Source organism: Sebastes fasciatus, chromosome 18 (assembly GCF_043250625.1).
Source record: "Sebastes fasciatus isolate fSebFas1 chromosome 18, fSebFas1.pri, whole genome shotgun sequence".
Taxonomy (NCBI): Eukaryota; Metazoa; Chordata; class Actinopteri; order Perciformes; family Sebastidae; genus Sebastes; species Sebastes fasciatus.
This window is the reverse complement of record NC_133812.1, coordinates 17,732,002-17,745,472: the sequence shown is the minus strand read 5'-3', so window position 1 is coordinate 17,745,472 and position 13,471 is coordinate 17,732,002. Positions and strand designations below refer to the sequence as shown.

General features: G+C 41.5%; 1 protein-coding gene across 2 annotated transcripts in view; it reads left to right on the top strand.

The window, feature by feature from the left end:
- grm1a (glutamate receptor, metabotropic 1a) overlaps nucleotides 1-13,471 on the top strand; it is a 38,172-nt gene that overhangs the window by 11,775 nt on the left and 12,926 nt on the right. For both annotated transcript variants that reach the window (XM_074615720.1, XM_074615721.1), the window contains exon 4: nucleotides 13,200-13,435. In XM_074615720.1, coding sequence (XP_074471821.1) covers nucleotides 13,200-13,435 — 236 coding nt within the window. The remainder of the gene's footprint in view (nucleotides 1-13,199; nucleotides 13,436-13,471) is intronic.

The window sequence follows — 13,471 nt, the reverse complement described above, 5'->3', positions numbered from 1 at the left end:
TATGGCAGTTCCATCACAAATAGACCTTGCCAAAAGGAATTAGCATATCAAGCCTCAACATTTTTTCTCAAAGCCTCTTTGAAGTTTGTATAGTTTTTTACCCAGTGAGTTTATGGGACATAACTCGGAAATCAGTCTCACAGTAGGGAGGAGTCATTTTAATGACCAGCTGCAGGTGAATGTAATACACATTATGAGCTGAATATATCCATGAAAATAAAATCATTGTTCCACTTCATGTTCAGAGAAGCCTTATTCATCTTCTGAGTGCAGCCTCACGACTTGTGGAGGAGAGTTATTTCCCATTAAGCTGACCAGGAGGTTAGTGTGTAGAACAGTGTGTGCTACTTAGAGTGCACTTGATGCAGTAAAATGGCCACAGACTTCATGCCTGTTATTCGACCACAGAGAGCAATACACACAATGACTCCCAGGAGGTCGCTGCCCATATTATTATAGATCTACCACCATGGTGCTGTTAGCGAGCTGTGACCAGCGCTTGCAGCAAACGTGTCTTTTCGCTGAAGCACCTGCTCCTTTTATAGATTATGTTTGTTGAGATCTTTCACCTCGAATGATTTTTGCACACTTGCAAAAAAAGCAATCAAGGCACCAATATTTAGCCCTTGAAAATCTGTTCTTATAAAAGTAATCTGTGCATTGCAACTAACTGTATAACCAGTTACATAACAGAGACACTTAGTAGGATGTATGTACCTAGCAACAGCTATCTGATGCACACTGGGCACAGCAATTCACAATTGGAAGTATAGTCATTAAGAAGCTTAAGAGCAAGCTCTCTCCCTGCCAACAATTCAATGAGTAGCCTACCTATTTTTGAAAATCATTGTGGCTTCTTTGACATTTTGTGCCGTTACCTTTCAGGCCTCGAGGTCATGCCGACTCAAAAAAGTGAAGGTGACACGCAGGCTTACCGCTGACATTTTTCAAAAGAGCTGCGACATAAAAGTGATTCATAAACCGTAATTTTCAAATTGGTAGTATTGAATGGGATATATCGGTGAGCTGACAGGAATGCATAGTATCCATGAAAATATCTGGCAGTGTGTGTTTTAACTAAGGTTTCCCCCGAGGCAAACGCCATTAAACCGAGTATTACAGTAAATCTCTGAATCCCGACTGAATTTACACCTACTCAGTAATGTAGAGAAATTGCTATGAAGTAGTTTTTCCAGCTTTGACAGCCAGATATACATCTACTCTACAGTGTCTTTTGTTATCACTCCTTCTCTGCCTGTTCTCCAGCACCCAGCCTAGTTTCTGAATGGCAGCATGGAGTGAACCCACCTACCCATTTGCCCGCCTGCTCGCTCTCTCGCAATTAGCAGCATTCATTTTCTCTCTCCCTCTAATGCTACTTGAATGCTGTTATTACTAAACATCATTTGCATAAGCTGCTTTTCCACATGTAACGCTCGTTTCTGCCCCTGTCTTACATACACAGTCTTGGTCTGGGTCCCATTTTGAATGCTTGCTTCTTGTGTTTTTTTTATTTCTGACAAAATGGACACTGACACAGCAATGTGGATGTTCTGGCACAAGTCATTAGCAGGGTATGACTGTGTCTTTTGAGGCTGCGCTGAGGTGCAAAGAAAGCTGTGACCCCATATTGTGTGTGTCACATGCATTTCTGCATTTGGCTGTCCTATTCGATTTCCTGTAACAAGGGGACTCAGGTTTCGCTCTGAGCTTGAATAAATGAAACGTTTAGGGGGGCCAGAGAGAGAGAACGAGAGGGGAGTTGTGGCGCGACACATTTAGCTGCCTTTTTCCTGTCATCGCTAAGGCTTTCATCTCCCCATCTTAGGAAGGAGAGCGCGGAGGATGTGGAATTCTGCCTATTGACTTGCGAGTAATTTGGCAAATAGCAGGGCATGAGCAAAAAGAGACCTTATCTCTGGCAACAGCAATGGCAACAACGCCAAAATAAATGAGTATCTTTCCCATCCAGAATTGTAGATGTACAAGGGGTTAAGACTGAATATTTTTTTCCGGGCTTTGGTGTAATCCATCCTTCAGAAATTCTTCTGAATCAAACGTTAAAAGATGTATTCAGATTCATGATAACTGTTTGGATAGCAAGATCAAACAAATTTAAGACTGCTATTTCCTTTTAGTAACTTGATGGATATTTAAAGGTGCTAAATTTGAAAATCAGAACATTAATATAGCAGTAAACAACTATTTACTATGTTAAGCTATGTTCATTTTATAGTGGAAAAATATCTACCTGAGCAGAGAATGAAGTCACTCTCCCTCTGTGTGTAATCTGAGCTTCTCTGTGCTTTGTTTACGTAGCCGGTCCCACGTTTGCATGTTTGTGCATGTGAGTCCCAGTGAGCGTGCCCCACTGGCTAGCTCACGCCCGCCGCTCTGCACTGCACTCATACAACGGCTACAGCTGATAACGCTGTCCCAAACCCACGGCGTCGCAGAAGCGTAACGTCCACCCTCCGGTCCCCCTCAGGTTAACACTAGCCTCGTTTCCACCAAAGAAGTTCCTGGTGATTTCAGTCCTGGGACTACTTTTCAAGGAACTAAAAGGTTCCCTCGGCCCACTGTTTTCTGCGTTTCCACTGCGGCCTAAAGATCTGTGAAGATAAGGCGAATTAGTCCGCTGACGTATGGAAAAGCAACATGACATGTGACGAGGGCTGCTGGTGGTCACAGCAGTAAACACACTCTGCAGCCTGCAGTTCAGTGTGTCTGCCCGTTTCATCTAAAAGACACGGTGAAACCCCCCCTTCTTAGGTTTTGTCTCAATGCGACGATAATTACTGCTGCATAGTATTTACAGATGCACGTTTAATGTAATGAATGAAATGCAGAGGAGGAAAATGAAACTAAGTGTGTCTGTCTCCACAGTAAATCATCTGTTGAGTGTTTGATGGTTATTTATTTGTGCTTTAGGACGTCACTGCCGTTAAACAATCACAAAATAACCTTTCTCTCATTCACGGCACCCCCGTGCCTACGTTCTAAAGTTACAGCCCGCCCTCGCGATCTCTTTCTCTCTTTCTCTCTTTCTTTTTTTATTTATTTAATGAGTCAGGAGGCCGACAGCAGAGCCTAACTTTTCTTTCAATGTTATCAAACAAAGAAAAATGTTCTCCCCTCGTCCTAAAATGGTCCTTAATCGATACTAGAGTACTTCCTTGTTTATGAATGAAGCAGTATACAAGTTGAAGCCGTTGAAGCAGCAGCACTGTGTGTGTGTTTTACCAATCAGCGACAGTCATCCCTGCAAACTCAACCCTGAAGGTTCTGAAAGTACTACCCCCCCGACCAGGTCCTTTTTTGGGGTAAAAAGTCCCAAGAACTTTTTTTAGAAGCTGGTCCCTGCGGTTCCTAGTTCTGGGGTAAAGTTCCTGTGGTGGAAATTGGGCTACTGTTAGCACTTGTTTGTGCTGTCGGTGCTGTTTCACGGTTATCGGCCAGCTGCCGGCTCAGCTGTTGCCATGTTGAGAGTCATGTGGAGGCAATCCCTCAATCAGATTTTCTCTGAATTTCAAAATTAGCACCTTTAAAGATAAATTAAACAACAAAGAAGGGATGCTCTTCTTTTACATACTGCAAGACTGTGTTTAGCCTAAAATCACAGGCAGGTTTTCATGATCATCTACAATTCTCCTCTTCCCCTTTCCAGGATTATCTTGAGATGTGTATGGCATGATCCCCACGACCGACACTATGCTGCACTCTCTTGCTAAGCTCACTCTCCAGAAACATGTTTCTTTCGTTATAGGCTTCCAGTGAGCGCACAATAGCTACTGATACATTAGTTATGAATGTAACTTAAGGACTCAGAGAGCATGAGAGAAAGTGTGGCGGAGCAGTGGAGGGGTGGGCTGAGGCTGAGAAAAAAAAGCAGACAAGGAGTGAAGTCCAGTGCCGATCCTCCATCTTAACCATTATTCTCTCTGTGCGACATGATTCTGTCCTTTTGACCCTCTGTGCTGAAGCAATCTTCATGCAGGTTTAGTGAGAGTTTACTGGGGCACGTCATGCAGGAATCAAGCTCAATATAATTATTGTTAGCGGGGCAGGATTTACTGTACCGCTTGGAATAAAAGGCTTGCGTGCTGCTTGTGCTACAGTCACCATGGAGATTTTGTTTGGGCTCATGACGGAGTTGGTGTGATCGTCTCACTGCAGATCTGTCATTCAGTCTGTCAGCAGGGCTTCGAACACAATAGTCCCTTCTCGGGAAATATGGCTGCCATCTGAAAAATTCCTCCCAGCAACAACAGCAACAAAGATGGTAATTATAAGATAAGGACACACATTCATTCAGTAATGGAGCCCTGCTTGCGTTACTCGTACACACGTGGCTCTAGTATACTCTAGTATATTCAAGTTGAGCCGGGATTCGTGATTGCATTTGTTTGTGTTCCCCTGAGCAAGGGGAGCACAATGAGCTGCATCTGAATATTTATAACACGCCTCTGATGTTAATTGAAAGCAGCCACACATTGTCAAGGACATCTCTCTCTTTCCAATTGATGCCTTGTGTTCCCCTGTGTGAGGGGATGGCTGAATGACATTAGAGTGATCAAAAATAGCACACTGGCTTTGCATCTGGACATAGCTGTCACATCCTGATCCGTAAAAGCTGAAATGCTGCTTTTTTTGTACAGACAGCTAATATTGGACCACAGTGTGGATGCCGACAGATTTGTGGTGCTTTGAGTGCAAAGCACCACAAATCTGTCGGCATCCGCAACAGAATAGTGCTGACACTATTATGAAAACAATAATGATTGAAAGAAAATGAATCAGCAATCATTTTGATAATCGCTAAGTCGTTTTAATAATTTTTCATGCAGAAATCAACTAAAATAAGCCTCTAAAATGTGAGGATATCTAATTTTTTTCTGTTTTATATCATTGTAAATCATAACAACCTTAGGTTTTGGACAGTTTGTACAGCAGTATACAAAAGAAAAGGAGATGCACTCTGCACCCGAAATTCGCAAGCTCCCACAAATTTAATGATGCATATTTTAGACCTATAAGGTCGTCTAAGTTTTTGGCATCATTGGGAAAAAACTCCATAATAACCTTTCAGCATATTGTAATTCAAGTGTTCTGAGATAAAACTAGGCATCTGCACCTCCTCATGGCTCTGTTATCAGGCTTTAAGAAATCTACTTTGGCAAATCACAGGTCATTTCAGAAAGAGAGCGTTGCTATTGGCTGTTCATTCAACGGAGGCAGCTGTCAATCACTCACAAATGAGAAAGTTTGCTGATCTCAACATGGCAACAACAAACTTTCCCATTTTACAGCTAAACAGTGCACTACAAGATGTTTCTGAAAACATTTAAGGCAAGAAATAGGCTTTACAGTAACAGAATATTGATTCATATTTGATCAGCGCTGCCTAGTTTGACCATTTGATCGAAGTTCGCGAGTGATTGACAGCTGCTCATAGACTCCAGCTCGGCTCTGATTGGTTGTTTTCGTCCGGTCTGTGAAATCTTGCAGATGCCATTAGGAGCACCGGAGGACACAGAGGCACATGATTTTTTTTTTTCAGATTACCTGTCTCATGCACTACTGTCAGGATATAATGACCGTTTTATAAAGATAATTGTTTTTAATCATAATTGCTCCAATTCTACCTACTTTAGCTTAAAGTGAAACTTAAAATGTATCTGGAGTAGTTATTATTGCAATAAAGAGCAACCAAAAGACCCAAAAGGACCATGGAAGCATTTTTAAAAATGTAGGAGTCCTTGAGCAGCGGTGTTCCCACCAACCTTATGTAATAGTTTTGCATTAAATTGACCAACTGATAATAAGATCTTGTCATCCATCAGTCACAGCTACCGCTGATGTTGGATGCAGAGACTTTGTCAAGGGTTTTAGTGGTGAATTGACGTCCCTTGGTAGTAAAAAGCAAAACGGATTTTCTCCCATCAGTGTTCCCTGTCGATGTAGAGGAGACTGATCTCCCAACTCAAACTGGGGCATGATGAATTAGTAAAAGCAGCTTGGATGGGCTTTTAAAGGCTCCCCGGTTCTCCCAGGGTCCTCTGCGTCACCTCAAGAGAGTCATGCTGCTATCTAGCTAACAAGCTACCAGCCCCACTCCTGTTTTAACTCAGCAGAGTTGCAGAAATAAGAGAAATGGAGGAGAATGGGAGAGTAGAGAGAGAGAGGGATAAAGGCAGAGAGAGTTTTGGCGATGGAGCGTTAGTGTTCAGCTGAGGAGAGAAACCCCTTTATGAATATTTCTTCTGCCAGAGCAGTTTCAAATTAATTAAGGATGTTGTGGGATCATCATAGAGACAAATAGAGCTCCTGTTGTGTGAAATTAAAGAGAGCAGTGGTGGAAAATAGCTAAATACATTTACTTAAGTACTGTACTTTAGTCCAGTGTTGAGGTCCTTTTCCTTTACTCAAGTATTTTCTTTTTATGCTCTTTACATTTCTGCTCTACTGCACTAAATTTCTGAAGGAAATATTGTATGTTTACTTCACTTCATTTGACAGCTGTCCTCCTCTAAGTGGTAGAAATGGCCCCCGCCCACTGTTTAAGAGAGGCTTGCTCATAAAAAACAATTGGTGTATCTCATGTATCAGTCAACATATCAATAGCTCAGGTCCTTGTGAGCAAAATGAGCTCCAGGATGGTGCTTTCTATATTTTTCAAATTCTTGGTTTTGATCCTTGACTCCGATGAAGTCCGAAGTATAAAGTTGGTTTCATTAACTGTTTTTTGGCCCATAGTTGCTGCTTGCACACTTACACCAAAAACCTCACAGATTCCACTGGTTAGTTGGACGACTGTCCTGTAATTAGCTGTCATGTTTGACACCCTCAGCAATTTTTCAAGGGAAACATAAATATTAATTTCAAAATCATTCACATCAAATATTTCTTCATTTTTAAATAGCCCAGGTTGTCTTAAAAAATAGAAATAATGTTAAAAAATCATATTCAAAGACTTTAAAAGTAAAATAAATGTAAATAGCACAAAAACTCAGTTTTGCTCGGAACTTTGAGGGTTAAAATGCTGCTTATAAATTTATATCCAGAGCATTAATATAGCACCAAACAACTATTTTCTATGTGAAGATATAGAGGAGTAATATCCACCTGAGCAGAGAGTGAAGTCGCTCTCCCTCTGTGTATGTTGTAATCTGAGCTTCTCCGTGCTTTGTTGACATAGCCGGGCCGGCTATACAGCACATGTTCGTGCATGTGACAAACTCATGGCCGCTGCTCTGTACTGCTCTCATACGCGGTTACAGCTGATAACGGCGTCCCCAACGATGGCATTGTTGCAGAAGCGAACACCCACCCTTCGGTTAGGTAAAGCTCTGTCTGCACTGTTGCCATTGTTTGTTGAGAGCCGCCTGGTGGCAATAGAAATGCTCCCAATTTCGCATTTAGAACCTTTAAGCACATATTCCTGCTAACAGTTACATACTGTGTAATCTGGGAGCTTCTTCCACCACTGAAAACGAGATAGATGGACGATGAGCAAAAAGAGAAAGATAGACAAAAAGTCATGATGGGAGTAAATGAAGCATGTGTGTTTGACTTAAAGCCTGATTTTACTTTTGAGAATAATGTAATTTTAATAATTATACCGGTTGACATTCTAGTGGTCTGTGAATGGCAGACAGTTTAAAAGTTTTTCCATTAACTACCTGGACTTTTATTCTAACACTCGCATAGAGCAATTAGGAAACTCTTGACTCCCCTATCCTCCCTTTCCTCTTTTTAAAGTAACTCTTCCCATTCATCCTCCAGGGGAAACAGCGCATGTGATTAAATCTCTGCCCTGCCAATTAATTCATGGCTTCATAAATATACAAATGTGCTATCAAACTGGAACTGGATCATCCGGGAGAGTCGGGGGAGCTCTCAGTCTACTCACTGTTGTATACTACTCTATAAATTATCCAGCTGGTGGCATGCTGCGCTCCTCTAAACAATGCCACACATCATCAAGTCTCAGTAAATCCTCAAAATATGCATGTCTCATTATTAAGCATGTGGCATCAAAGCAATAGCATCCTGCTGACTTTACTTGCAGTGATAAATACCGACTTAAATGATTCATTAAATGAATTCGGAAAGCTGAGGGCAAAAGAGAAATTAAATTGTGTTTAAACTGATACGATTAGCCTCAGTTTTGTGCGTTTTACTTGTTTGATTCCACTCTGCCCTGAATACATTTGTACTTGTGCAGTACTTTAGTTTCTAAAGTAACATGGAGCCTGGACTCTTTTAACCATGACAACAATCTTTCCTTTCAATCTTCCATGTTTTTTTCATGTGAATAGCTTTTGTAATGGTCATATGGGTCATTTTCAGTGAGCAACCTCCGAGTCTGAGAAGTGAAGCCAATGTGGAAGTGCCCTAAACTTTCTTTCTTTCTAATAGCCAGCAGGGGGCAACTCCACTGGTTGCAAAACCCTACTTCTCACTTGATTTATTACCTCAGTAAACATTGTAAACATGAGTTTATGGTCTCAATCACTAGTTTCAAGTCTTCTTCAATACAGCATGATGTTCATTTAGTAAATTATGGTCCCATTTAGAGTCAAATAGACCATAAAGCAGGGTATGCTTTAGGGCTTGGCTACCTTTTGATTGAAAGGTCGCTACCACGGCGTTGTCCGGTCTGGGAGTTGACCACGTTTTCGTCTTAAAACTTTAACCCTTTCACAGAGTGTTTTAAGTTCATGAATGTTAATTGTAACATTTTGGTCGCATAAAAATGTCTTATTTAGCGTTTGTTGTACTTAGCTCCACCCTCTCGTGTCACCTGGTTGCAAAAAACCAAGACAGCAACAGTCAAAATGCCAAACTCAAGGCTTCAAAACAGCAGTCCACAAACCAATGGGTGACGTCACGGTGACTATGTCCACTTCTTATATACAGTCATTCTGGAAAGCACTGGCAAATAAAAATGCTCATATGTTGGAAGGCAATGACAAATTACCTATTTTGTGTTTCAGGTGTGAGGATTGTTGGATTAACCATAAATACTAAAGGAGAAACTAGCAAGAGCACATTAGATTTAAAAAAATAATCCAACTGGAAAAACTGAGCCCGGTGTTGCCAACTCCTTTCCAATGAGAGTAGTTAACAGCACTAGCTCCAAAATTATCCTTATCAAGGTAGACGCACAGTGAGTGCACGGGCAGAGTGCACGCAGGTAGACAGGCAGGTAGTCCGTCCAATCATTACATTCGGGCTGAATGAAATGATTGGACAGGCTTGTTACAATCCTGCAACAGCCACTGATACCAGATTCTTTTTCTTTTTTTGTCAGAGCATTTGATTTATGGATTGTTGTTGGCATGTAATGAGAATTTCAACAAATATTAAAAAAAAGATATTTGAACGACACTACCAACCCTACCTTTTAAAAGTTAAAACTAATGTTAAGAATGATTTTAAAACAATTATATTAGAGATACGCTCTGTTTTATATCTCAGACCTATACTGCCTTGTCTGTCTTCAGTACAATAACTGCAAAATTAATAAGAACCTTGAACAGCGTTGACTCTTTAATCGGCTTAAACAGGTGTTCCTCCGGTATATCTGACTCAGGTTATGTAATAATGGGCCTTCAAATATGCAGTGTGAAGCTGCGGAACATTGAGGTGACATTAAATCAGATTTTGTCCCATTAAGCGCCTCTCAGATGGCCCGGCGAGTTTTGATGAGCTGTTTGGACTTCTGCCAGACAGCGCGATCCTGAGAGAGGAGAGCGAGAAGAGAGAATGTCATTTTACTTCATCACAAACTCCACTGTGAGAAACAGTCAGGCATGCCTTCAACGCCTCATGCATTATTTATGCAGAGTGTTGAACAGCACCCCCCTCTCTCTTTATCCAAAAACCAATCTGTTTTCCACTCTTCTGTTACAACAAATATGTTAAACACTGAATTGTACTGAATAGACCATATTAAATGCAGTTACCCTGTCGGGTAAGGTACATTTATGACACACACTTGATAGATGTCTGACTGAGAGTGTGTCTATCTGTACTACATGTATACTGAAAGAGAGCGGGAGAGACAGAGACAGTATTCACTTGGAGCGAATTAAGAAAATGTGACTCGGACTAATGAAATTCACGTGTTTCTGACTCTAAACTCGATTAGGAGAGTGAAAAGGATGACTCAGTTGGATTGTTGTTTTTAAATATACAGCAAACATTTTAGGAGACAGGCAGATATCCCCAGACATAGTTTATGTTTTGACATTGTTCTTGTCTTTAACAGTAGTTGTTGCAGAGAGATGTATAATTTAATGGATCCTAGTCTACCTTACTTAACATCATTCACTTAAAAAATCACATTTTCATCAATCAGACTAAACAAATCTTCAATACAAGCCCCATAAATCCGCACACTGATATCAAATCTGTTATGTTTCCAATGCATTTGTGCTAAGATTTAAGGCTGTATTTTATTAGCTGCATCCCACATGCCAAAACATAACCAGCTGGCTCTGATTTCAGCTCCATTGTTGTCTAGAAACTATCAAAAACACACCAGTGATGCAACCGTTGCACTGGGTGACATGTTCTTTCATTGAAAACATGGGCACCGTTGTTTATTTTGAGTCAGTCCCTCATACCTCATTCTGTTGTTGTGGGTACTCATTATTTTAATAATGTATAAAAAAATCAATTTGTCAAATTGTATTTATTTGTTACATTTTGTTTTATAAAGTTAAGAAAACAATATTTAAGTCAAGTCTGATGTTGCCGTATACGTAAAAGAACAGTGACTTCCACACAATGAGGCATACAGCTTATTACTTAAACACTGGTATCGGATCAGTACTTGGTATCGGATTGGTACAAACCCAGGTATAACCAGGTATCTGTATCGGTATCGGGACTTAAAAAGTGGGATCGGTACATCTCTAGTAGGAATCCATCTGTCTTTTAGCTTGAGAAGGGATATACAGTACTAGCTTAATCACATTGGTTTTAAAGTTTCCTCCTTACATTCTCACAAATTTGGTTGAAAGTCTCCTTTTTCTTGGCTGACGGTAATTGTGGACATAAAGGTCAGAAACTTTGACCTGCACACACACACACGGACACACACCCGTCCTTATCCTTCACCCAGAACATCCCATGTGTGCGAGGTAATTGGTTCCATGGTGAGTCATACGTAATTGGTGTGTAGCTGTCGATAGCACAGGTATTTCAAGGCAGTAGCCTGGAGCCCACATTAGAGATAGAGAGACCCAGAATAAAATACAGCCAGAAACCCCACACTGGCTCAGATTTAGAGAGAACGCAGAGCTCAGAGTGGGGCTGTTTATCTGTTAATTTGTTTTTCAGAAGTGTTTTCCATTTCTCTTAGAGCCCACTGGCCAGCTGTGTGTCCAAATTGGCTTGGTGGGGTAGATATTCTCACACCGAGGGTTACACAAGCAAACAAACAAGCAAGCTGAGGGGATTGTGTAAAACCTACAATTACAGTTGAGGCACTAATGGTGAGATTTCCATCCTCTTAAATTGAGGATTGCTGCAGTGGACTTGAGATAAGCCTCCAACCAGTGCTGCCACGCTAATTTACAGTAACATCGTACAAGAGTAGAAGCTGTGGTCTATCTACTTGTAGTGGAAGCTCATTATTTGAATGCAACACATGACCTAGAGTCTGGGTTTGTGCATTGATGTTGTTCTGTCATTACGTTCGCTGTTGTTTGATAGAAACTTTCCCATTAGTCTCTATCTGAACACAGACATACCAAACATGAGATTCAGCCCACAGCTGCTCTACTTCAATATTGCCTTTTACTCAATGTCACTGCTGCATTCACACGTGATCAGGCGTTGCGACAATTCTCCGCAGGGTTGTGCAGAGGTCTGGCTGAGTCACTTTAATGGCCCATTTACTGCGACGATTAATGTCTTTTGTTCCCTTAAGGCTGGGTTGTACAGCTATGGATCGTCGACTACGGGATTGGCACCGCAGCATGACATCGGGTTGCGTTTTTCCAAAATTTGATTCTGATTCTATTTTCCTGCCGCATACCGCTGTGTTTTTTTTGTTCCCTTTGCGGCCGCAGCCGCAGCCGCAGCCGCAGCCGCAGCCGCAGCCGCAGCCGCAGCCGCAGCCGCAGCCGCAGCCGCAGCCGCAGCCGCAGCCGCAGCCGCAGCCGCAGCCGCAGCCGCAGCCGCAGCCGCAGCCGCAGCCGCAGCCCAAACGCACTACCCCATTCTAACTAACTAATAACTTGTGTTTTTCGCCGCACCGCCTGATCATGTGTTAATGCAACCTTACTGCTGCTTATGTTTGCTGCGCTGTACGTCCAAATGGCATTTAAGTGGTTCTGTTTTCATGCTGTACTTCCTCTATAATCCAACTGCTCCCTTTAAAAGTGGAAATGACAAATCAATTAACTGATTATTAAGATTTGTATGTTTCTTCACTTTTTTTCTTAGCAATTACATCACCATTCAAATGCACAATCAGTACATTGATCAGTGAACGCATCACCACTCATACATTATACAATACAATATTCAGTCAATTCTGACTGTCTTCAGTTCATTTATAAGTCCAGTAACAAGTTGTTATGTTCAGTTTGGTACAAAACTAGGCCCATGCAAGCACTGTCCTAAGGTTATTATCTCAACAGGTGACTATTTGCAGTGGAGTTATCACATCATGATCGTTTCTGTGGTCTTTTAATAAGCTTTTAACAAGGAACTAAGGGCTGAACCGACAGAGATGCTTTTGGGCACCAGTAAGGACAGCTTGACTGCTAAAGCTGCACATTGATTCAGTAACATCTGTGATTCAATATAGTTAGTTCAGTTTGAAGATTTGGTACCTCTACTGCCCTGTCCCCCTAAGAAAAGACAGAAAATCATGAATAGAATAGAGAATCTATCCTTCAAAGTAAAGCTGTATTATTGGAACCTGTTTTGTTTACATTGTGTGAAATTAAATTACTGTGATGTCACTCTTGTGAATAGTTTTATGGGCATGTCAGTCTGCAGTGTAAATTATAATTACAACAATCCAATATTAAAGACATGTGACAGTACTGTAAAGGAGTGACTCTCATTCTAAATTATGACTTTTATTCTTACTGTAATTGTTTTTAATATATTTTACTGGTCCCCCTGCGATCGTTACCTTATAGCCTCTTCTTCTGTCTCTCTTGCTCCTGCAGTGATGGATGGGCAGACCGTTACGAGGTTGTGGAGGGTTATGAGCAGGAAGCAGAGGGAGGAATCACCATGAAGCTGCAATCACCGCTGGTCAATACCTTTGACGATTACTACCTGAAGCTGCGTCTGGACTCCAACACCAGGAACCCCTGGTTCTCTGAGTTCTGGCAGTACCGGTTCCAGTGCCGCCTCGCGGGCCACCCACAGGAAAACAAGAACTTCAAGAAAGTCTGCTCCGGTGGGTGACAACAGAAAAAATTATAGTTAATCGTTT